This window comes from Boleophthalmus pectinirostris, unplaced genomic scaffold (assembly GCF_026225935.1).
Source record: "Boleophthalmus pectinirostris isolate CB_2022bp ecotype Guang Dong unplaced genomic scaffold, ASM2622593v1 HiC_scaffold_22, whole genome shotgun sequence".
Lineage (NCBI taxonomy): Eukaryota > Metazoa > Chordata > Actinopteri > Gobiiformes > Gobiidae > Boleophthalmus > Boleophthalmus pectinirostris.
The window spans coordinates 42,743,518-42,767,521 of record NW_026571190.1 but is presented as its reverse complement, the minus strand read 5'-3'; the positions used below and the strand labels follow the sequence as shown (position 1 = coordinate 42,767,521).

General features: G+C 47.7%; 5 protein-coding genes across 6 annotated transcripts in view; all 5 read left to right on the top strand.

Annotated features, from left to right (window-relative positions):
* Nucleotides 1-2,042, top strand: part of LOC129410367 (gastrula zinc finger protein XlCGF57.1-like) — a 2,174-nt gene extending 132 nt beyond the window's left edge. The window contains exons 1-2 of the mRNA XM_055158411.1: nucleotides 1-230; nucleotides 569-2,042. The exon at nucleotides 1-230 is cut by the window's left edge and continues 132 nt beyond it. Of these exons, the coding sequence (XP_055014386.1) occupies nucleotides 178-230; nucleotides 569-1,970 (1,455 nt within the window). The 5' untranslated portion in view covers nucleotides 1-177 and the 3' untranslated portion in view covers nucleotides 1,971-2,042. The remainder of the gene's footprint in view (nucleotides 231-568) is intronic.
* The window catches only part of LOC129410365 (zinc finger protein 84-like), a 25,790-nt gene extending 21,364 nt beyond the window's left edge, over nucleotides 1-4,426 (top strand). Inside the window, exon 3 of the transcript XR_008632845.1 lies at nucleotides 2,042-4,426. The gene's annotated coding sequence lies outside the window, so the exon portion shown is untranslated. The remainder of the gene's footprint in view (nucleotides 1-2,041) is intronic.
* A 260-nt stretch (nucleotides 4,427-4,686) lies between these two features.
* Nucleotides 4,687-23,922, top strand: LOC110174758 (zinc finger protein Xfin-like). Its single transcript, XM_055158534.1, has 15 exons — nucleotides 4,687-4,849; nucleotides 5,953-7,484; nucleotides 8,547-8,677; nucleotides 8,946-9,098; nucleotides 9,538-9,596; nucleotides 9,746-11,038; nucleotides 13,284-13,334; nucleotides 13,444-13,702; nucleotides 14,009-14,102; nucleotides 14,896-15,525; nucleotides 18,575-18,634; nucleotides 18,783-18,846; nucleotides 19,023-19,120; nucleotides 19,325-19,961; nucleotides 21,919-23,922. The coding sequence occupies exons 1-15, from the start codon at nucleotides 4,782-4,784 to the stop codon at nucleotides 23,471-23,473; spliced, it is 6,684 nt and encodes a 2,227-aa protein (XP_055014509.1). The 5' UTR covers nucleotides 4,687-4,781; the 3' UTR covers nucleotides 23,474-23,922.
* LOC129407162 (oocyte zinc finger protein XlCOF6.1-like) lies at nucleotides 8,466-11,358 on the top strand. Of its 2 annotated transcripts, XM_055158412.1 has the most exons (3): nucleotides 8,519-8,650; nucleotides 8,946-9,098; nucleotides 9,746-11,358. In XM_055158412.1, exon 3 carries the CDS (start codon nucleotides 9,819-9,821, stop codon nucleotides 11,040-11,042), a length of 1,224 nt encoding a protein of 407 aa, XP_055014387.1. In that variant the 5' UTR covers nucleotides 8,519-8,650; nucleotides 8,946-9,098; nucleotides 9,746-9,818; the 3' UTR covers nucleotides 11,043-11,358. The 2 variants fall into 2 exon arrangements, with proteins under 2 accessions (XP_020796519.2, XP_055014387.1); XM_020940860.2 differs by lacking the exon at nucleotides 8,946-9,098 and having other exon boundaries at nucleotides 8,466-8,650.
* On the top strand, nucleotides 17,794-20,183 carry LOC110174753 (gastrula zinc finger protein XlCGF8.2DB-like). Its single transcript, XM_020940853.2, has 3 exons — nucleotides 17,794-18,038; nucleotides 18,575-18,634; nucleotides 19,325-20,183. Exons 2-3 carry the CDS (start codon nucleotides 18,610-18,612, stop codon nucleotides 20,062-20,064), a joined length of 765 nt encoding a protein of 254 aa, XP_020796512.1. The 5' UTR covers nucleotides 17,794-18,038; nucleotides 18,575-18,609; the 3' UTR covers nucleotides 20,065-20,183.
* Nucleotides 23,923-24,004: the final 82 nt, after the last annotated feature.

Genomic DNA, 24,004 nt, shown 5'->3' with positions numbered 1-24,004 from the left:
TTCAGGCGGCTCTGAGGACAACCCGGAGCCGCCACAAGGACCCCTGTGTGATTAGCATTAGCCCCGAAGCTAACAGGACACATCTGCGCGTGCACAGCCCCGCGAGCACGAGGACACGAGGACACGAGGACAGAGCCGCACAGAGTCTGTGTGAAGGATGAGCCCTGAGCCCCGCACATGGAGCCACAGGACCCCCCGCGGCTCCCGCGGCTCCCGGACACCGCTGCAGAGTAAGAGCCTCTGGGTTTGTCCCACAGACCAGGACCAAAACCAGGACCAAGACCAAAACCAGGACCAGGACCAATTCAGACTCAGAATCACAAAATAAAATAAGAACAAAGAGACAAAAATATAAATGTGAAAATAAATTTTAAATAAGAAACAAAAAAAACAAAAAAACAAGAGACGATATAAATGTAAAAATGCAAGTCAAAATAAAAGAGAAAAATAAAAAAAAAAACAGACTAAACCAGGTCTAAACCCGGTCACATAAATCTCAGGTTTGTCTGATTGAAACTAAATCTGTTTTATTTCAAAGTGAAACACTGAGATGTTTCTGTTTGCTCAGGACGGAGCCACTCAGCGTGAAACAGGAGCCAGACGAACAGCTGCAGGAGCTCCCTGTCACTCCTGTAACCATCAAAACTGAAGACGACAAAGACGAGGAGACCAGAGAGGAACCCGGGGACCAGAGACCTTACAGCTGTTCAGACAGTGAGGAGCAGACGGACACTGACTGCTCTGAGGATGCTCGTGAGGACACTGGGCCTGAGGCTGGCGTGAGACCTTACAGGTGTTCAGACCGTGGCAGAGCGTTCGGGCGGCGAGCAGAGCTGCGGCGGCATGAGCGGCTCCACACGGGACAGAAATGTTTCACGTGTCCATTTTGTCAGAAACGTTTCCGGCGGCAGAGTCACGTGGACGGACACATCAGGATTCACACGGGAGAGAAACCTTTCAGCTGTTCACTTTGTCAAAAGGATTTTGCCAAAAAGAAAAGTTTAGTTAAACACGTCCAGACCCACTCAGAAGCTCCGCCTCCAGCCGCGGGGATGGGAGCGGTTGGACCATGCAGCTGTTCAGAGTGCGGGAAGAGCTTCAAGAGCCTCGCGGCTCTGGAGAAGCACCGGGCGGCTCATCGGGGAGAGCGCCCCCACCAGTGCGGCGCCTGCAACAAGAGCTTTAAAAACAAGAGTCACCTGAACCAGCACCAGGTCATCCACCTGAGCCAGAAACCTTACAGCTGTTCAGTCTGTCAGAAGTCCTTCTCCCGGAGCAGAACGCTGAGGGACCACGTGAAGACACACCGCGAGGACGAGCGGCCGCAAGAGCGCCCCCCGTCTGCGGGCAAGGGCGAGCACAAACCACACCTCTGCTCCGACTGCGGCAAACGGTTCCAGCGCCGGGCAGAGCTGCAGAACCACGCGCTCACCCACAGCGGGGAGAAACCTTTCAGCTGTCCCGTGTGTCACCGGGCTTTCCGAGGACACTTCAAACGGCACCTGAGGACGCACACGGGTGAGAAACCTTTCAGCTGTCCCATCTGCAACAAAGGCTTCGTGCAGAGCTCCAACCTGAAGGCCCACATCCGCGTGCACACAGGGGAGAGACCTTTCAGCTGCTCTGTCTGTCAGAACCACTTCATCTCCAAAGGAAGTCTCCAGAAGCACATGAGGAGCCACACGGGCGAGCGGCCGCACTGCTGCCCGCTCTGCAACAAAGGCTTCATGGAGAAACCGCTGCTGCGTGCTCACATCATCCTCCACACCGGACGCAAACCTTTCAGCTGTTCACTCTGTCCCAAGTCCTACACCGACCGCGGATCTCTGCGCAAACACATGAAGAAGCACCGGCCAGAGTCTGGGCGAGAGGAAGAAGAAGAAGAAGATGAGGAGAAGGGAGAGGAAGAGGAAACTCCGACACTCATCTGTACTAAAACTCTTATCGAGCCAGGACTGAACCAGGTCTAAACCAGGACTAAACCAGGTCTAAACCAGGTCTAAACCAGGACTAAACCAGGACTAAACCAGGACTAAACCAGGTCTAAACCAGGACTAAACCAGGACTAAACCAGGTCTAATCCAGGACTGGACCAGGGATCCCACAGACATAAAGACACTTGGGAACAGAAAAGAAAGTTCTTCAGTTTAATGTGGAAAATCGGTGGAGATTGTTTAAACAAAGGGGGTTTATCGTTGTGGGATCGGTATCGAGTATCGGTATCGAGTATCGAGTCCGTTCCAGTTGGATGTGTTCCATCCCTGACGTCTCTTCTTCTGCTGCTGGAGGTTTTGTTTCTGGATGAACTCGAGCTCCAGATTCTTCGTCTCGTTTTTCGTATCGTCACAGATCCGACACTGAGCGGCTTCTTCTGCTTCTTCTGCTTCTTCTGCTTCTTCTGCTTCTTCTGCTTCTTCTGCTTCTGGAGGTTCTTCTGGTTCTTCTGGTGGTTCTGGAGGTTCTGGAGGTTCTGGTTCTGTTTTGTGATTGAATTTCCTCGTGAACGTGGCTCTGTGTTTTCTTTATCTCGACTCCTCAGACCGAGTTGAGGCTCGGAGCGACTCACAGCTCCAGAATCACACAAACTCTGAGACAAAGTCTCAGCTTCAAGTCTTGTTCTCATGTTCTAATGTTCTAATGTCCTCATCTTCCTCCTCACAGACGGAGCTGGTGGATCCGTGTTCCTTTGGTTCTTTTGAATTTCAATTAAAAATAATCAAATGTGAAAATATTTTGTTGTTTCATTTTTCAGTTTTAGTTTCAAACAAAAAAAAAACAAACAGATTTCGACCTCGATTTCCAACATTTAATCTAAAGTTTATTTTAAATCTCACAGAGAGTCTGGAGTCTGGAGTTTGAAGTTTGGAGTTTGAAGTTTGGCAGGACTCGGGTCTTTAACAGTTTGTCGATCCAAACGTCTCGATAGAAACGAGACACTTTCCATTTGATTCGCTTCAATAAAATCAAGTCTAAATCATGTCTGTGATTCTAAAAATTTTTAGTTTTGAGTAAAGTTCGTCTGAAACAGAAACATTTAAATCGTCAAAACAGAAAATGTCGAATGTGTCACACAAACGAGTTTTTTTCCTCTGAACAAAAAAACAAGACTGAAACTGGAACAAAATCGCTGAGTCAAATAAACCAAAACTCCTCTCGGTGATTAATCCATAAAACTCGAGATCTGAACTTCACTTCACTTGATTTGTTTTCATGTGAAGAAGTCAGAAAATGATTCTTTTATTTGTTCAGATTTTGACTTTTTCCTTTGTCCCTAAAGTGAAACAGAAACAGAAAAAGGTGAAAAGAAAAAGACGTCAAACTTAAAGAGCTGCTGTTAAACTCCTGCAGCTGTTCAGACCAACGCCGTGAAGTTTTTTGTTTTTTTTTTATTTAAAGTTGTTTTATGTAAAACTCGGACGTTTTTCTCGTCGTCTTTGTTTTTGTTTCTTGGTGATTGATGGAGTCAAAGATCGACGAGTCGTTTAAAAGACGTTTTTTTCTCTGTGAATAAAACCAGAGGAGCCGCGATATCGACACTGTCACTTTAAACGATACGATATATCGATATTTTTGCACAGCGTTTGTGTTTATTTTAATGTTGATCTTTTATTTTCTGTTTTAGTTGAAGTTTTGTTTCTTCTTTTACAGCGACGTGTTTTTATTTTCACGTTTTACAAAGTTTGTTTTGATCCTCGACAAGAAACACGAAACTGAGAAAATATTTTTCTGAAACACAAAACTGTAATAAAAATATTTTAGATTTTAGATCCGAGTTTGACTCTGGATCCCGATCGAAGCCGCAGCAGAAAATCAAATATCAAAGTTAAAACAGACACGAGACGGTTTGGATTTGTTTGAAATAAACTTTAAATTCAATTTTAAAAATCAAGGATGAATTTTGTTTATGAAAAAACTGATTATTTATGATTATTGATTATTTTGAATTGAAATTCAAAAGAAGAAACAGAAAAGTCTCAGAGCTCTGAGTCCAGTTTGTTTGAGTACATTTTTACTGTGAGTCTCCAAACGCTCTGCTCCACCTCATGATGTCATCAGGTGAACAGCTCCTTCTCCTTTAGTTTCCTCCACGGCTGAAATGTTCCAGATGATTCTAGTGAAGGTGAAGTGTGGAGTTTAAAAACACAGTGGAGCACTTCCTGTACCACCACATGATGACATCACCAGGTGGAACGGAATGAGTTCTTTCTGTGATTTTAGTCGATTTGATGAAAATGTGATTTTGTGTCTGAGAAGAAACAGAAACAAACACGTCACGTCCTGATTTCATCAAAATATATTTAATTTAAACTGTGGTTTTATTATTATTATTATTATATTTTTATTTTAATCATTATTATTATTTTATAAACAAAAGTGTTTCCAGATGCTTCATGGAGCCGTGTAAAATATTTTACTTTAAGAGAAAATCTGCAGAATTCAGTTTCAACCAAAATAAAAATAAAAATCATAAAATCAAAAAAAAAAAAAAAAGATAAAAACAATAAAGAAATAAAAGTGTGTTTGTTTGTTTGTTTGTTTGTTTTGTATCTTTGTTTGTTTGTGTGTTTTTGTATAAACTTGTTTTTCCTTGTTTGTGTTTTTGATGTTTGGTCGTTGCTCTCGTGTCTGAGTCGCGCCCCCTGTCGGTCTGAGCTGCAGCTGCGGCGAGTCACGCACGAGCTCCAAGCTAAAGCTAACCCGAGCTAACCCGAGCTAACCCGAGCTAACCCGAGCTAACCCGGGACAAGTGCGGGGGTTGAGCCGCGCTCAGACTCGGGGACATGGCGCAAGTGAAGCTGGAGGAGCCGCAGGAGCCGCAGGAGCCGCAGGAGCCGCGGAGGAGCCCGGGGTGAGCGCGCGCGGAGCCTGGAGCTTCTGTTGTTGTGCAGATGAATGTTTGACTCCGCGGGGAGTTTTCACTTTTCACTTTCCAGTTTCATTTGAGATTTTAAGATTTTAAAAAATGTAAAAATATAAAAATGTAAATATGTTGAGCGGCGCGTGCTCGCTGCTGCGCGCTCCCGGAGAAATTCACGTGCGCGACACGAGTTTCACCACAACCCGGAGTTTAAAGACAAATGACCCGAGGGACCCGAGTGTCCACAGTGTCCACACGTCCCTGTTTCCTGTCCCCGTGTCTCTGTGTCTCCGTGTCCCACAGATTTGTTTCATATTTTTAAACAGAAAAGTCTCAGTGTTTTTGTTTTGGACAAATTTGATCCTGAAACAGTAAAAAGACAAAAACTGAAAAATTATTTTGAGTCAAAAAACAGAAAATCTGCTTCAAAACGACAAAAAAACACAAAGAAAACGTGACGACACTGAAGCGCGTCATCGTCGGCGGCGTCGAGCGCAGAACGATTTTATTTCACTTCAAACTCGATTCATAATTTTATTTTATTTTTACAAATCTCCACAAACAGAAACATCCCAGTTTTTTTATTCTGAAAATCTGATCAGGACGTCGTCGATACTTTTGTCTGAGCAGAAAAATCTCGATTTAAAACCCCCACACTCACAATAATGATAATAATAATAATAATAATAATAATAATAATAATAAACAATTGTGTCTCGTGAAAAACTAAAATCTGAATCTCCGACTCTGAGCACAAATGACATGACGTTTGTTTGTGTGAGTTTTAGTTTGATTTGTGACGTCACTTTGTGGATTTAACCTTTGAACTCGGGACCAGAGTCGTGTCTTTTCTGATCAAACGTCGAGTCGAGTCAAGTCGAGTCCCGCTCTGCTGGTGTCCTCCGCTCCAGGTCGTTTTTAGGCTGTTGGGGGATTTAAGGAAACACTGCTCCGTGTCCGTCTCATAACTCTGTGTGTTTGTGTTTTCTTCTTCTCTTTGTGGTAACTCTGTTTGTTTCTTCTTCTTCTCTTTGTGGTAACTCTGTGTGTTTCTTCTTCTTCTCTTTGTGGTAACTCTGTGTGTTTGTTCACAGTTGGGAGCCGCTCGGTCTCAAAGAGGAGCCGGAGTCGAGCGTCAAACAGGAGCCCCAGGACTTCCCTTTCCACATGGTCACGGTCAAAACCGAAGAAGAAGAAGACGACGAAGACAAGTCCTCTGCGCTTCACCAAACGGCGTCCGAGGAGCCCAGAGAGGAACCCAACGGAGAGTGTGGAGCCGACAGTGAGGAGCAGACGGACAGCTCTGAGGACACTGACCGCTCAGAAGACTACAGTCCAGACCAGGCTCCGGCCTCCAGACGCTTCACTCAGACTCCTCCTGACAGACCCTTCAGCTGCTCAGACCAGAGACCCTTCAGCTGCTCTGAGTGCGGGAAAACGTTCCGGTGGAAAGCCGAGCTGAAGAGACACATGTTGGTTCACTCGGAGGAGCGACCTTACAGCTGTTCTTTCTGTGAGACGCGTTTCAAACACAAACCCGCTTTCGTTCGTCATCGGCGTTTTCGGCACCACGTCTGCCCCGTTTGCGAGCAGGGGCTCCCGGACAAGACCCGGCTCAACGAACACCTGCAGGGTCACGTGGAGGAGGGGGCCGTGGACCAGGCGCTGCTCAGGTCCCACCGCTGCTCTGAGTGCGGCAAAGACTTTACCAATGTGTCTGATTTAAAGCGGCACACGCTGGTGCACACAGGGGAGAGACCTTACAGGTGTTCGGTCTGTGAGAAGAGCTTTAAACAGAATTCTCAGCTGGAGCGACACGTGTGGCTGCAGCATCACGTCTGCCTCGTCTGCGAGCGACGTTTCACCGACAAACTCCTTCTGAACGAACACCTGCAGGGTCACGTGGAGGAAGGGACTCTGGACCCGGACTCGTATTTGATCGACGACACGCCTTTCAGCTGTTCAGACTGCGGGAAGAAGTTCCCGCGGAACACGGACTTAAAAACGCACACGCTGGTTCACTCGGGTGAGCGGCCTCACAAATGCTCCGTCTGTGACAAAAGCTTCAAACACAAACCGGGTCTGACTCAGCACCTGCGCCACCGTCACCACCTGTGCCCACTGTGCCGCCACCAGGCCCCAAACAAGAGCCACCTGGACGCTCACCTGCAGGCGCACGTGGACGAGGGCGCTCTGAGGCCAGCCGCGCTCAGGTCCTTCAGCTGTTCGGAGTGCGGGAAAGAGTTTGGCGAGCGGTCACATTTACGCGTCCACGCGATGAGCCACAGCGGCGAGAGGCCGCACGCCTGCCCCGACTGCGGCCGCCGCTTCCACAACAAACAGGGCCTCAAAAGTCACCGGGCCGTCCACAGCGACGAGCGGCCGCACACGTGTCCGTTCTGCGCCAAAGGACATCGCCACAAGAGCGCCCTCCAGAAACACCTGCGGCTTCACTCCGGAGAAAAGCCACACGTTTGCTCCGTTTGTGCCAAAGCTTTTCGGTTAAAGACCAGTCTGACGTCGCACCTGCGCACGCACACCGGAGAGACACCTTTCAGCTGTTCAGAATGTGACAAGAGCTTCAAACACAGCTCCAGTCTGAAGCAGCACCTGAGGAGCATCCACCGCACCTGAGACATGAGCGACACACGAGACATGAGCGACACACGAGACATGAGCGACACACGAGTCTCTGGACCTTTTTTGTAAATACGAAGAGACACGGTAATGAAACATAACGGAGCAGAAATGACGTAACGAGAATGTCTGAAACATCTGAAACACGACAGTGAAGCAGAAACTGAGCTGCAGCTCGACTCGATTCCAACAGCTCCAAACTCAGACTGAACCACAAAATAAACTCACACGATCGAGAGAAACAACATCACCTGTGTCAGAACTGCTCTCACCTGTGGTCCTGGTTCAGTCCTGGTTCAGTCCTGGTTTAGTCCTGGTTCAGTCCTGGTTTAGTTCTGGTTTAGTCCTGGTTTAGTTCTGGTTTAGTCCTGGTTTAGTCCTGGTTTAGACCTGGTTTAGTCCTGGTTTAGTCTCTGGAGAGTCGAAGTATCTGATTGGATCATGTGACTTCTTCTTCTTCTGTGCTGTTTATTTTTATGATGTAAATAAATGAAGAGGTGAAAATAAACGTGGAAAAGCAGCAGGTGTTTGTGTTTGTTTGTGGTTTTGGTTTTTCAGTGAATTTGTCGTTTGAGCTGCAGAAAAACAGCGACCGGCGACTCCAAAACATTTACACAAATGATTCAGTTTTGAACAAATCTAAAACTTAAAGTGTCGGGTTTTCACCTCGACCAGAGTTTCAGAGTCTTGGTTCTGGTCTCAGTTCAGTTTGGAGTCGACGTCACTTTAAACTGAAACCTCGAGTCTGACGCTGAAGTTTTCTCAAAATGTTTCAAATCCTCCTCCAGAGTCCACAGACTGAGTCCTCAGAGGGACACAGAGACACACAGGGACACACAGGGACAGAGGGACACAGGCCGCTGCGGCGCACTCTCGCCCCCTGGAGGTCACAGCTCAACACTGCACTTTTATGTTCAGAGTTTTAAACAGGCATCTGTGAGGAGGCCCGGGGTCCTCAGGAGCCCACGTGATTAGGTCAGTGTGCTAACTGCCCCAAACTGCTCCTGTTTGCTCCTGTCTGCACCTGTCTGCACCTGTCTGTCCCTGAAAGAGCCGGAGCCTCTGAAACATGGAGACACGAGTGAAGCTGGAGGAGACGGAGCCGTGGGAGCCGCAGGAGCCGTGGGGCCCCGCGGAGGAGCGGAGGGGCCCGGGGTGAGTGGAAACACTGAGACTCTGAGGGTCTGAGGTGAGGCGGGAGCAGAGCGCGCACAGCGGCTCCGGCCTCTGGAGCCGCACTGAGCCGCGGAGCCGCTCGGGGAAAGAGCCGCTGAGGTTTTAGTTTTGGTGAAATGTTTGTGAAATTCTCCAGAAGAAAAAAGAACAAAGTTCTGCTCAAATGTTCCGGATTAAAAGAGAAAAATAAAAAAGTTAAAACAGAAACAGAAACGGACGTTTGTGTCACGAACACGTTTGGTTTTTCAGAGTTTAAAGTTTGTTTACATTTAAGATCCAACATGGCGGGAGTCACGTGACTGTGGCTCTGCTCAGACTCAGGCTCCGAGTCCGGCAGGTGCAGCGGCAGGTGCAGCGGCAGGTGCAGCGGCAGGTGCAGCGGCAGGTGCAGCGGCAGGTGCAGCGGCAGGTGCAGCGGCAGGTGCAGGTAGAGCTCGTTCAGATCTTAGATGTTTTAGGTTTTAACTCTAAAGATTCGTTTGAGTTTTTTCGGAGAATCGGATCATAAATAAAAGTCGTCATCGTGTTCAGAGTTTTTGGTCAAAGTCGAACGTTTCTGCGCTCGAGTTCGTCACGAACAAAATCAAACTGAACATTTAAAATAAACTGGTGCAGGAACTTTTCACGTCCATAAATCCAAAAGATTTTATTTCCTCAACTTTAAAGTTTCTCTTCAGAATCTCTACAGTTTTTCTAACAGCAAATTTAAAAGACGAAGATTTGCTCTTTAAACTTCTTCCTCATTTTCTTCTTTTGATTTCCTGGTTTCTCTGCCTCATTTTATCTTTATATTTTATGTTTAAGTTTTATGTCCAAAAAAAAGCAAAAAGTGTAACTCAAGATTTTTGTGACGCTTCGACCGACAGATTCAAACAGACGCCGAGTTTCCCCCGAACTTTCAGCGAGAGACGATCAAAGAAACAATGTCAGAAACACGTTCACGGTTCACAACATGTCCGAGCCGTTTGTGTCTTAACTCTGTGTGTTTGTGTCGTTTTCTTCTTCTTCTCTTTGTGGTAACTCTGTGTGTTTCTTCTTCTTCTCTTTGTGGTAACTCTGTGTGTTTGTTCACAGTTGGGAGCCGCTCGGTCTCAAAGAGGAGCCGGAGTCGAGCGTCAAACAGGAGCCCCAGGACTTCCCTTTCCACATGGTCACGGTCAAAACCGAAGAAGAAGACGACGAAGACAAGTCCTCTGCGCTTCACCAAACGGCGTCCGAGGAGCCCAGAGAGGAACCCAACGGAGAGTGTGGAGCCGACAGTGAGGAGCAGACGGACAGCTCTGAGGACACTGACCGCTCAGAAGACTACAGTCCAGACCAGGCTCCGGCCTCCAGACGCTTCACTCAGACTCCCCGAGACGCGCCCAAAGCCCACAGACCTTACAGCTGTTCAGAGTGCGGGAAGAGCTTCGAGTGGCGGGCTCATCTGGGGGTGCACATGTTGGGGCACACGGGGGAGCGTCCGCACAAATGTCCCGTCTGCGAAAAAGCGTTCACTCAAAAAGGAACTCTGACCAAACACCTGAGGACCCAGCACCACGTCTGCACCGTGTGTTTGGCCGGTTTCCACGACGACGACGCCCTGACCGCTCACCTGCGCACGCACATCGCCGACGGGACCCTGGATGCGTCCGTGCTGAAGCTGCTGCGCTGCTCCGAGTGCGGGAAGGGTTTCCGCTGGAAGTCGGATTTACACAAACACGCGCTGGTGCACAGCGGCGAGCGGCCGCACAAGTGCCCCGTCTGTGACAAAGACTTCAAACACAAATACAAACTTCAGAAACACATGAGGCTTCACGCCGGGGACGCGCCCGCCCACACCGAGGCGCCCGACCTCAGACCTTTCGGCTGCTCGGACTGCGGGATGAGGTTCGCGGACAGGTCGTACTTGCGGGTGCACAGTTTGAGTCACTCCGGGGAGCGGCCGCACAAATGCACCGTGTGCGGAAAAGGTTTTCCCGTGTCGTCCAACCTCAAGAGACACATGTCCATCCACACGGGACACAGGCCCCACAAGTGTCCCTTCTGTCAGAAAGGATTTATCGAGAAGTTTTATCTGGACCAACACCTGAGGATCCACTCAGGGGAGAAACCTTTCGCCTGTTCAGTTTGTGGGAAAAGTTTTAGGTTAAAAGCCGGACTCGAGAAACACATGGGAACTCACGCGGCGGACAAACCTTTCAGGTGTTCAGTTTGTGAAAAACGTTTCAAATATAAATCTGGTCTCACTCGACACCTGAGCATGAAACACAACTCCAACAAACCCACAGAGACCACACAGGCGCTCAGTAAAGAGCCCACAGAGACCATGCAGGCGCTCAGTAAAGGACCCACAGAGACCATGCAGGCGCTCAGTAACGGCGGTCTGTAAAAACATGGCGGTTCTCGATCCAAACCCAAACTCGTGTGACTTTGTGCTGAGCGACGACGACGACGACGAGACGACATCGTCGTCGTGGTGATTCTAACTGGAGGCTCTGCTCCGTCTGACTCTGTTTCTCTTTAAACTTTAGTGTGAGTTTGATTTGATCGTCGTTTGTTTGTCCAACAGTTTTTCAGTGAGTCTCAGATTTTAGCGTCAAATCAAACGGGACCAAGAACAAAGATCTGTCCTTTTATTTTTTTTATTTATTTGTTTTATGTAGAAAAAAAAAGTCAAAATATTAAATTTACACAAAAGTTTCAAATCTGCAGCTTCAGGTGATTTTGTTTGTGTCTGTGACTCTGTGTGTGTGTGTTGTGTGTTTGTGTTTCGTTCTGAATTTTCTCACGTTTATTTGTAAAATAAAAAGTTTAATTTTGTCTCTTTTTATTCATAAAAACAAATTCTCAAATATAAAATCTTTGTTCCAAATTTATCTTCATGATTTTTTGCAATTTAAGACAAATTTGTGCTGTTTTAAATCTGAACTTTATTTACAATGAAGGGGAAAATAATAATAATAATATTATTATTATTATTATTATTAATAAAAACCCGCACGAGTCCACTGAATACTTTTAATCAGGCACCGGCCGAGCCAGACCCGCAGGACCCCTGTGTTTTTAGCTCTGAAGCTAACCCGAGCTAACGGCCTCAAAACTGCACCTGTCTGCTCCTGTCTGCACCTGTCTGTCCCTGGAAGAACCTGGAGCCTCTGAAACATGGAGACACAAGTGAAGCTGGAGGAGCCGCAGCTGTGGGAGCCGCGGGGCCCGGGGTGAGCCACCTCATTAGCATTAGCATTAGCATTGAAGAGCCGCGTTAATTCAAAGTGCTTTACAGAATAAGAAATACATTAAAATCATAATAAAAACAAATCATAAATCATGAAGATTAAAATTAAAAAAGAGAGACATAAATTGGAGAGAAGAGTGCGGAATGAAAACCTTTCAGTTATTTGCACAGTTAAACAGAAATGTTTAGAGTCTGGATTTAAACAGCGTCACAGAAGAGTCTGTCTCACATGTTCAGACTGTTCCAGGTTTTAGCTGCATGAACCTGAAACTCTGACTCCCCTTGTTTAGTCGTGACTCTGGCACCAGCAGGAGGTTGGTCCCTGAGCTCCTCAGAGTGTGAGATGTTCATATGACACTAACATGTCACAGATGGACTTTGGTGCTCGGACCATGGAGACACTTGTACAAACAGAGACACTTTAAAGTCTCTGAGCCACAGGAGCCAGAGCAGAGACCTGAGACCAGGACACATGTGCTCGTACTTCCTAGTTCGAGTCAAGACCCGAGCTGCAGCGTTCTGGATGTTCTGGATGTTTGGATGTTCTGGATGTTCTGGATGTTCTGGATGTTCTGGATGTTCTGGATGTTCTGGATGTGTGGATGTTCTGGATGTTGTGGATGTTGTGATGTTGTGGATGTTGTGGATGTTCTGGATGTTCTGGATGTTGTGGATGTTCTGGATGTTCTGGATGTTCTGGATGTTGTGGATGTTGTGGATGTTCTGGATGTTGTGTTGTGATGTTGTGGATGTTCTGGATGTTGTGTGTTGGATGTTCTGGATGTTCTGGATGTTGTGGATGTTCTGGATGTTGTGGATGTTGTGGATGTTCTGGATGTTGTGGATGTTCTGGATGTTGTGGATGTTCTGGATGTTCTGGATGTTGTGGATGTTCTGGATGTTGTGGATGTTCTGGATGTTGTGGATGTTGTGGATGTTCTGGATGTTCTGGATGTTCTGCAGCGTCTCACAGCTCGTTTGGAGAGACCAGTGAGCAGAACATTACAGTATCTAACCTACTGGAGACAAACGCATGGATAAGTTTCTCCAAGTCTGATTTAGACAGTAAACCTTTGATTTTTGCTATGTTTTTTAGATGGTAAAAGGCTGCAGATGTTATTGACTTGATGTGGCTGTTAAAGTTCAAGTCTGAGTCCATTATTACCCCGAGATTTCTTGCCTGATTTGAAGGTTTTAGAGAGAGAGACTGGAGGTGATGCTGACACTGTCTCTGTGTTTCTGTGGACTAAACCCGCGCGGCGCTTTAACCCGCCTCGTGTGACGCCAGAGCCGCGTGAGCCTCATTTCATTAAAGGGTCTTTTTAAAAGAGCCAGAGCCGCGCGCCCCGGACCCCTGACCTCTGACCCCTGACCTCTGACCCCTGACCTCTGCAGAACCAAACGTGCAGCTGAACATCTGACTCCAGAGAACCGCGAGGGGGAGCCGTGAGGAGCCGTGAGGAGCCGTGAGGAGCTGTGAGGGGGAGGGGGGCATTTGACTCTGGACCTGACTGTGAGGAGGGAAGGTGCTAACCACTCTGCCACTGCTTTTCAGACCTCCTCGAGTTAAAGAGGAGCCAGAGGAACAGCTGCAGGAGCTCCCTGTTGCTCCTGTCGCTCCTGTCGCTGTGAAAACTGAAGACGATGAAGACGAGTCCCTCGAGCTTCATCACAAACCGTCTGAGGAGACCAGAGACAAAAACGGAGATGAGACGAGAGCAGAAGAAACCTGCAGCTCCAACTGTGAGGAACAGCTGAAGGAAGAAGAACAGCTGAAGGAGGAACAGCTGAAGGTGGAGGAGGAGCAGCTGAAGGTGAGTCTGTCATGAAAATCCCTAAATCGACTTTTCCTTCATCTCGTGAAAACTGCAGCTAAAGATTCTGGACTCAGTTTATCTGCAGATTTCTGCTTTTTTCTGTGATGAGGTCAGACCTGAGCTGGAGGTTCCAGGTCTGTGGGTTCTTCTGGGTTCCTCTGGGTTCTTCTGTTGTTTTTCTGTTGTGGCTCAGATGTTTTGTAAATGCTTGACTGGGTTTCTGCTGCTTTCTTGTTGTTCTTGTTTGTTTCTCTCAGTGTTTCTCACGTGTGCTTCTTCTTCTTCTTCTTCTTCCGTCTGCAGGACGAGGACGTGGAGTCAGACTGGAGCTGGGAGTGGGAGCCTCCCGTCAGAAAAACCGGGAGAAGATCCGTTTGCACAATGGAACCCAAACCAGGTGAGGTTCTTATGTGTGTCACGTGTGTGTGTGTGTCTGTGTGTGTGTGACAGACACACACACAGACACACACACACACAGAACAGACTCACCATCAGCAGAACACCCCTCTGTCACAGAGAGAACACTCATATTCCACTGAGTCCAACACAAACTGAACCACATCAGACATAAGAAACAACTGTTTTTATCACACATCAGTTTATGTAAATGAGTCATGTGATTTAACGTTTAGTTTGTGTAAAACTTAAACAAATGTGTCAAAGTTGAATTAAAGTCTTGAATCTCTCAGGGTGTTTGTGTTTTTCTGGTCTATTAAAAAAATCTAATTTTTGTTTATTTGTCAGATTCTGTTTTAAACACAAACAGTGAGTTTATAACCAGGACACACGTTTGCTCCTGTCGCAGAGTGTCCCGGGACACTGATGTGAATGGAAACATTCCTGATCCTGGTTCTATCAGTTTTGTGGATCTGCTGTTTCTGTACGACTGAAACACCGAGAAACTCACGTCCCTGCGACAGGAGCAAACCCTGTCCCTGCGACAGGAGCAAATGAGTGTCCTGGTTATAAACTCACTGTTCGTGTTTAAAACAGAATCTGACAAATGAACAAAAATGAGATTTTGAATAAACCAGAAAAACACAAACACCTTGAGCTCGAACAGCAGAAGAAACTCTGGAGACTCTGACCAGCCTGAAGAACTCTGAGGTCCACACAGTCCAGTCCGAGGGTCAGAGGTCAGAGGAGCATAACTTTGACTGGTCAATATTCAAACTTTGTGTGTTTTTCAGATTTTCACTTCTCGTCTTTTGCTCCTGTGAAAACTGAAGAGAACCGAGAGGAGACGAACGGAGAGAAGTGTGGAGCAGGAGCAGGAGCAGGCTGCAGCTCCGACCAGAGACCATACAGCTGCTCCGACAGTGAGGAAGACTCTGACACTGAGGAAGACGAAGAGCGGCCTCACAAATGCTCTTTCTGTGGGAAATGCTTCAAAAACACCAGTCACTTTAACCAACATCTGAAAATCCACAGCGGAGAGAAACCTTACAGCTGTTCAGTTTGTGAGAAGGCGTTCTTACGGAGCAGGACTCTGACAGAACACCTCAGAACACACACGGGAGAGAAACCATTCAGGTGTTCGGTTTGTAAGAACGACTTTACGTCCAAAGCCAGGATGAAGAAGCACATGAAGGTCCACACGGGCGAGAAACCTTTCAGCTGTCCGTTTTGTGCCAAACGTTTCGTGCAGAGGTCGTTCCTGGTGATTCACGTGCGGCAGCACACGGGGGAGAAACCCTTCAGCTGTTCACTATGTCACAGATCTTACACGGACAAGAGTTCACTTCGGAAACACGCCAAAAAGCACAGGACGCTCGCCGCCGCGGACGCAACACCGACCGCGCTTCATCCACACGCTCTGGGCCTGTGACGCTAACTGTAGGCACTGCTCTGTCTGAAACTCTGCTGGACTTTAATGTGACGGAGCCGAGTTCTCTGAGCTGCACTGCCCACGTTTACATGAGAGATTTAATTCTGAATAAAAATAATTTTGTTCTGAATAAAAAATCCACTTAATTCCAAATGAAAATGTTGATTGTGAATGAATCTTCACAGTGAAGTAAGAGTTTGTTTTGCTCTGATGTTAAATGTGACTGAGTTTGTTTGGTGGATCCTGTTTGTGGTTTGTTGTTGTTAAAATGCTGCTGGTGCTTCAGGCTCGTCGTGTCGTCCTTCTGGTCCTGGTCCTGGTCCAGTTCTGTCTCGGGACTTTGATCCACGTCTCTTTGGATTTGTGAGTGGGATGCGGGAGTGGGCTGAGCTTTTGTCTTCTTCTTCCCTTCTCCTCCTCAGCTCACAGACGGAAAGTGTGACGAGACGATTCTTCAGCCACTGCACAACAATTAACATTTTCTATATTTTCTTCCCAAAGACGTAAATCTGTTGGTGTTTCTGTCCAATCAGAACCTGCCCCCAGACGCTCACACACATGAAATAAAAAACATTTCACCAGTTTAACAGAAACAACAATTCAACATTATTATTATTATTATTATTTACATGGAAACTACAAGAGAAGATTTGAATTCAGAATAAAAACCTCATGTGAACGTGCTTCTCTGTGAACAATAATCAGACACTTTCCTTCCGTGTTGGAAACGTTTTTCTTGTCTCTTCTTTTCTTGTTTCTGCTCCTTTGATCTTTGTTCTACAGAAGTGAAGTTGAGAAAACCAAACAGAAGCAGCGTTTTTAGGACGCGGGATTTCAGATGATTCACGATTCATGTGAACGTTTGTTCTGAACAGGAGCCCACAGGCGTCTGTTTCTTCTTCTGCTGCTGTTTCTTCTGACCGTTCACACTTCACTGTGATTGGTCGACTCCGGCCGTCACTCAGAGCGCCGACGGGACGGACCAATGGGACCAGGGTTAGAGTGAAGCTGGTTTTTATGGTTCTGAATCTGCTGAGAAAATATAAATGAGTTTTACATAAATCAAGAAGAAATTTGTGAAGAAAAATGTTTTGAGAATTTTGTCCAAACACATTTTGTCACATTTTACACAGAAACATTTTTGTGGCACTTTAAACCTGATTCCAACAAAATAAAAGTGTTTTTTTTTAAACATTTGTGTTTGTCTCGTAATAATCTGGGACATCGGAGGAGTTTGGGCTCAGTGTCCCACTCGGTTGTTATGGTAACAGTTCTGGAAAACTCCAGGAAGTCCAATTTTAAGTCCTGATGTTTCCCAACGCTTCTTCACACACACTTCCTTTTTTTTTCTGTCAGCGCTTTTTTATTTGCTCCAAAAATGACCTCACTCATCAGATTAGAATCATAAATAATAATTAAATAAATAAATAAATAATAATAAGATAAAATTATTATTATTATTATTATCATTATTAATATTAATAATAATAATAATAATAATAATAATATTGCTGAAGTGTTGACATGTGCCTCGTGTTTTTTTTTCATTTATTAAAAATATCGAATCACCACAAAAGAGGAGCTTTAGCCGACGCCTCGTGTGCCCTGTTTTTTTTTTTTTTTTTTTATTATTATTATAAAATAACTAAAGACAAAAAACACAAAACAACAAATAAATGCACAAGATTCATTTCAGTTTCTTGTTTAGATTTAACACGGCACCAGTTTCTCTTAAATTGTAAAAATTCATGAAGATAAATTTAGAACAAAGATTTTATATTTGAATAAAAATATTGACATTTATGAATAAAATGTTTGGCTGGAATCAACGAGAATGATAAAAAAAAGTTATTTGTTGTTGTTTTGTAAAGTGACTCCGATAAAACTGTGTCACAACCTTTTTCTTTTTTTTTCAGAATTTTGTGAAGTTTTTTTGGTGACAAATACGAGACACAAAACAGTGCCAATGTTTTTATTTTTATTTTATTTATTTATTTGATTAATTTTTATAAAGTTTTAAGACACCACAGAGACAAACACAAGACAAAAAGTGTGTCAACCTTATTTTATTTTATTTATTAATTTTGTGACGTTTTGAAGACACAAACAGCGTGGTCATCTTTTTTTTCTCCTTAATTTTATGAAGTTTTCAGACAAACACAAAACAAACAAACAAACAAACAAAAAGTGCCAATCTTTCTCACTGCGCACGCCCACAACCCGGAAGTCACGTGCTCTCTCCAAAACCACAACATCCGGTCTGGCCCTGGTTCTGGTTTAGCTCCGGAGCTAAAACTGCGCTGAACGAACCGGGACCGGGGACAGAGGACAGCGGGGGACAGAGGACCGGGCGGTGGGACACGATGTCTCTGCGGACGCGGGGGACACGGCGGAGCTGCGGGGGACCGAGGCGCGCGACTTTAGACCCGAACAAGACCCAAGAAAAAAACTGAACCACGGACCAAGACTCAAGACCCGGAACCGACACAGAGACACAGACAGAAGGTACCGCCGCACGGACTGGACTCTGGACTCTGGTCTGGTCTTTGGTCTTTGGTCTCTGGTCTCTGGTCTCTGGTCTCTGGACTCTGGACTCTGGACTCTGGTCTTTGGTCTCTGGTCTTTGGTCTCTGGTTTTGGTCTGGTCTTTGGTCTTTGGTCTTTGGTCTCTGGTCTTTGGTCTCTGGTCTCTGGTCTCTGGTCTTTGGTCTCTGGTCTTTGGTCTTTGGTCTCTGGACTCTGGTCTCTGGTCTTTGGTCTTTGGTCTTTGGTCTCTGGTCTCTGGTCTCTGGTCTCTGGTCTTTGGTCTCTGGTCTCTGGACTCTGGACTCTGGACTCTGGTCTTTGGTCTCTGGTCTTTGGTCTCTGGTCTTTGGTCTGGTCTTTGGTCTTTGGTCTTTGGTCTCTGGTCTCTGGTCTTTGGTCTTTGGTCTCTGGTCTTTGGTCTCTTTGGTCTCTGGTCTCTGGTCTCTGGTCTTTGGTCTCTGGTCTCTGGACTCTGGACTCTGGTCTTTTGTCTGACTCTTGTTTGTTTCCTGCAGGACCGACAGGTGAAGCTCCTGCCGGAGCTGGAGCGATGGAGCTGGACGACAGACACAGAGGTACAACTGTCCCCTCGTAATGTCCCCCTGTGTCCCCTCGAGTCCCTCGAGTCCCTCGAGTCCCTCGTGTTTTTGTTTCTCGTCTCGTGTGAATCGTCCATGAGTCTAAAACCTCTGAATTTTACCTCCTGTCATTCTGCAAACTCAGGTCCTCAGGCGAGTCTAGTCACACTCAGGTCCTCAGGCGAGTCTAGTCACACTCAGGTTCTCAGGCGAGTCTAGTCAAACTCCTGGTCCTGTCGGGTGTCAGAAGCGGAGCAGGGCCGAGTCTGGTCAGGACTGGAGTGAATGACCAGAGGGACTCGGTGCTTCAGGTCGTGTTTGTCATAATGAAGAAGTTTCTGAAACGTCTGAGGTCAGAAAAGAAACAAATCAAACTGTGATAAAGATGCGACCCGGAGCGCGACGACCCGGAGCGCGACGACCCGGAGCGCGACGACCCGGAGCGCGACGACCCGGAGCCGCTGGAGACGTCTGGAGCTTCTGGTTCAGCTTCAGTTTGAAAAGTTTGACGAGAACAATTCAGAGAAACAAAGAGAAAAATGCCACAACTCAGGTCATACAGACTCGACTACAGGTCATACAGCTGAGTACAGTTAACAGTGTGTGTTGTGTGTGTGTTTGTGTGTTGTGTGTGTGTGTGTAGTTGTCACATGTGGACAGTTGTGTAACTCTGTCCTCCTCCTGCAGGTGTTCAGTTTGCGCCCAGACTTCAGGAGGAACCAAAGACTCGAGGCGACGGTGACGAGTCGTGTCGCCCTGAGGAGCACCTGCAGGAGCCGCACGGAGCCGCGGGCTGCAGCTCAGCTCCGCCCCCCCGCCTCCACGCCCACCGCAGACCCTACAGCTGTTCAGACGGCGAGGAGCGGAGGGAAGAACGGCCCGAGGAGCGGAGGGGGGACCGGCCTCCGCGCTGGGACCCCCGCGTGGCCCCCGGGGTCCGGCCCCCTCCGGGTTCCTCCGAGACGGGGGGGAAGGATAAACCTTTCAGGTGTTCGGAGTGCGGGAAGAGGTTTCGCTTTAACTCGGCTTTAAAGAAACACGTCCTGGTTCACACCGGAGAGAAGCCGCACTCCTGCTCCGAGTGCGGAAAAGCCTTTCAGTTCATCTCTGACCTCCGGAAACACGTCCTGATCCACTCGGGACAGAGACCTTACAGGTGCTCCGTCTGCGACAAGGGCTTCGTGGACGTGAGTAACTTCAGGAGACACGAGCGGATTCACACCGGAGAAAAACCTTTCAGCTGTCCCTTCTGTGACAAAGAGTTCACTGATAAAGGAAACGTGAAGAAGCACATGAGGGTGCACACGGGAGAGAAACCCTTCAGGTGTTCAGTCTGTGACAAACACTTTTCTTTTCTCGCTTCGTATAAAAGACACGTGAGAATCCACAAGACGAGAGCCGAGGGCAAGACACCGCCGGAGACCTGAGTGAGACCTGAGTGTGACCTGAGTGTGACCTGAGTGTGACCTGAGTGTGACCTGAGTGTGACCTGAGTGTGACCTGAGGGTGACCTGAGGGTGACCTGAGGGTGACCTGAGGGTGACCTGAGTGTCGGGGTTTGATCATAAATGTGATTTTCTCTGCTGCTCGGGCTCAGATTTGTCCAAAATAAAAACACGTTTTAAACTCTCGGGCCGCACACTCTCACTGCAGCGGCCCAGTTTGGCCCACGGGCCGCACTTTAGCTTTATCTGCACCATGTGACCACTCTGACCAATCAGAGAGGCAGGAAACCCTCCAGTCTGAACTCGGGTCACTCTGGTCACTCGAGTCTCTCGGGTCTCACTTCTGTGGCGTCTGAACATGATTAAAATCCCGTTTTGATAAAAACCTGTGGATTTTCTTTTGTCTGAATCTGAAACTTTGATGTTTTAATAAAAGTTGAAATCTTCTGCTCTTTTATTAAAAACAGTTTCAGGGTTTTTCCTCCTGAGGTTCAGGGTAAAACTCTGGAGCCTCGGAGCGTCTGAATATTAAAGTTGCTCTGTGTTTTTCTGCTCGTTCTCCTGGAATGTTCCGTACTGTGACTTTACTCTTCACCTGTTTTCACATCGTCGTGTTTCTGTCACTGAATCTCGCCTCCACAGATCTGACTCGTAATATACTGAAATATAAATAGAATGTGGCGGCGGCGGCTTTGGAAACTCAGAGTCAAAAGAAACGTCCGAGTTTCTGTAGAATATTTTATATTTTTTTAAAACGTAACGATTTTAATGAACATTTCAACAGAAACTGAAAAACTTTAAAATCTCAAAGTTTTGATGAAACTGAAGAAAGAAACGACCCGAGTCACAGACTGTGTGTGTTGTGTTTGTGTGTTGTGTGTGTGTGTGTCATGTGTGTGTTGTGTGTGTGTGTTGTGTTGTGTGTGTGTTGTGTGTGTGTGTCATGTGTGTGTTGTGTGTGTGTTGTGTTGTGTGTGTGTGTTGTGTGTGTGTTGTGTGTGTGTGTTGTGTGTGTGTTGTGTGTGTGTGTGTCATGTGTGTGTGTTGTTGTTTGGTTCTTGTGCACGTGCAGCGCCCCCCGCGGTCACAGCGGGTTTGACTTTTAATCAGGCACGAGCCCGGACAGCCCCGCAGGACCCCTGTGATTAGCTCTGGAGCTAACCCGGGCGAAACAGGGCTAAACCCGGCTCCCCCCGGCTCCCCGCGGCTCCCCGCGGCTCCCCCGGGCCAAGTGCGGCTCACGGCCCCGCGGAGACCGGGCCCTGACACATGGCACAAGTCACACTGGAGGAACAGCGCCGGGGCCCCGAGGAGCAGCGCCGGGGCCCCGAGGAGCAGCGCAGGTCGGTGCGGGGCTGCGGGAGACTCGGGGCGGGTTCAGTGTGTTTGGGCATCCGGCTTAAAGCGACGACACGTCCCCAGACCCAGAACTAAACCAGGACTAAACCAGGACTAAACCAGGACTAAACCAGAACTAAACCAGGTCAAAATCAGGACTAAAGAGGTATAGAGGGATATTATATATTTGTTTTGCCAAAACACAGATAATTGTTTTTAAAATTTAGCTCCAAAAGAGACGCACAAACACACACACACACACACACACAACACACAAACACACAACACACAAACACACAACACGCACACAACACACACATACGCACACACACACACAGGCAGGTTTAATTCATGACAATAATCTGATCCTCTCTGTGTGTGTGTGTGTGTGTGTATGTGTGTGTGTGTTGTGTGGTGTGTGTTGTGTGTGTGTGTGTTGTGTGTGTGTATGTGTGTGTGTGTGTGTGTGTGTGTGTTGTGGTGTGTGTTTTTGTACAGTGAGAGTCCAGAGGAGCTTCACTCAGGCTCCGTCCAAACCGAGGAGGAGGAGGACAAGTCGTCTGTTCTTCATCACAGAGATGAGCCCGAGGACCAGAGACCATACAGCTGTTCAGACAGCGAGGAGCAGAGGGAGGACTGGGCTCTGCAGTGGGAGCACACAGCCACAGGAGCAGAGCTGGATCTGGACTTCTCTGTGGGGGTGAAGGGGAAGCCCTGCAGGTGTTCGTGGTGCGGGATGGGCTTCGGGCGTTCTGCCGACTTAAAGAGACACGTGCTGATTCACACGGGACAGAGACCTTTCAGGTGCTCAGTTTGTGACCAAAGTTTCAGACTCAAAAACATCTTAAAGACTCACATGAGGGTGCACACGGGGGAAAAACCTTTCGTGTGTTCAGTTTGCGATAAGGCTTTTGCGTACAAACAGAGTTTAGAGAAACACAAATGCGCCGACCCGACGGCGGCCGAGGAGCGGGCGGCCGTCAGACCTTTCAGCTGTTCAGTGTGCGGGAAGAGGTTTTCACGCTCTTCAAACTTAAAGACGCACATGTTTGTTCACACGGACGAGCGTCCCCAAAAGTGCCCCGTCTGTGACAGCTCCTTTAAACAAAAGTCCAGTCTGGACCGACACCTCCGCGTCCGCCACAACCTCTGCCCCAGCCCCGCCAAAACCTGCCAGAATCAGAGACCGGGCGGAGACGGGGCGCCGGAGCGGTCGGACGCCGCCCGGGCGCACGGGAGGAGTCTGAAGAAACACCAGTGCCCCGAGTGCGGGAAAGGCTTCGCTCGCAAATACGTTTTACGAAACCACATGCTGCTCCACTCGTCCGACACGTTCGCCTGCTCCGTCTGCGAACGCCGCTTCAAAAGTAAAAAGTCTCTGGCAGAACATTTCAAGAGTCACCGTGACGACAAACCCACCACCTGCGCCATCTGCTCCAAGACGTTTGCCAGAAACAGCCTCTTAAACAAACACCTGAAGAACCACTGGGAAGAGAAACCTTTCAGCTGCTCCGAGTGTAACAAGGGTTTTCTGTTTGAGAGTCAGTTCAAACGACACATGATGATCCACACGGGCGAGAAACCTTTCAGCTGTCCCTTCTGCGACAAAGGCTTTGCCGACAAGAGCACGTTAAAGGAACACATCGAGCTGCACACGGGGGACAAACGCTTCGTGTGCGCCGTGTGCAGCAAAGGCTACACCCAGAACACCAACCTGCGCAAACACATGATGAAGCACAGCGGGCTGCGACCCTACGCCTGCCCCACCTGCGGCAAACGCTTCGCCGAGAAAAGCTACGTGAGCGTCCACCTGGCCACGCACTCCCAGCACAAACCTTTCAGCTGTCCCTTCTGCGACAAAGGATTCACCCAGAGCGGCGCCCTCAAGAAACACCTCGCCATCCACACCGGAGACAAACCCTTCAGCTGTTCAGTCTGCAAGAAAGCCTTCGCCACTGAGGACAGACTCCGGAGACACGTCCTGAGCCACCGAGGACAGACTCCGGAGACGCGTCCTGAGCCACCGAGGACAGACTCCGGAGACGCGTCCTGAGCCACCGAGGACAGACTCCGGAGACGCGTCCTGAGCCACCGAGGACAGACTCCGGAGACGCGTCCTGAGCCACCGAGGACAGACGGGGACAGACGGGGACGGGGACAGCAGAGGGACACTTGTGACTGAATTGTTGAAATGTTTTGTATTAAAGTTGTGCGTCACGTCGGCTCTTTGGACGTTTGTGTGTCCACATTTTGTCTCACACACTGAGACACGTTGGTTTGTTTAGGATCAAACAGAACGACTTTCACAAACACAAACGCACAAACGCACATGACACGAGTCGCGTCACGTTTCCTTCTGACGGGAGAAATGTTTTTGTGATTGTGCGTCCGTTTTTTTGTGCGTCATGAATTTAATTGTGAATCGTTTTGTTTGATTCTGGAACAACAAATGTTTTTGTGAACGGACCAAGATTTATTTGATCATAAACGCACAAACACAAACCTCTCTCTCTGTGTGTGTGTTGTGTGTGTGTGTGTGTGTGTGTGTGTTGTGTGTGTGTGTGTGTGTGTGTGTGTGTGTGTG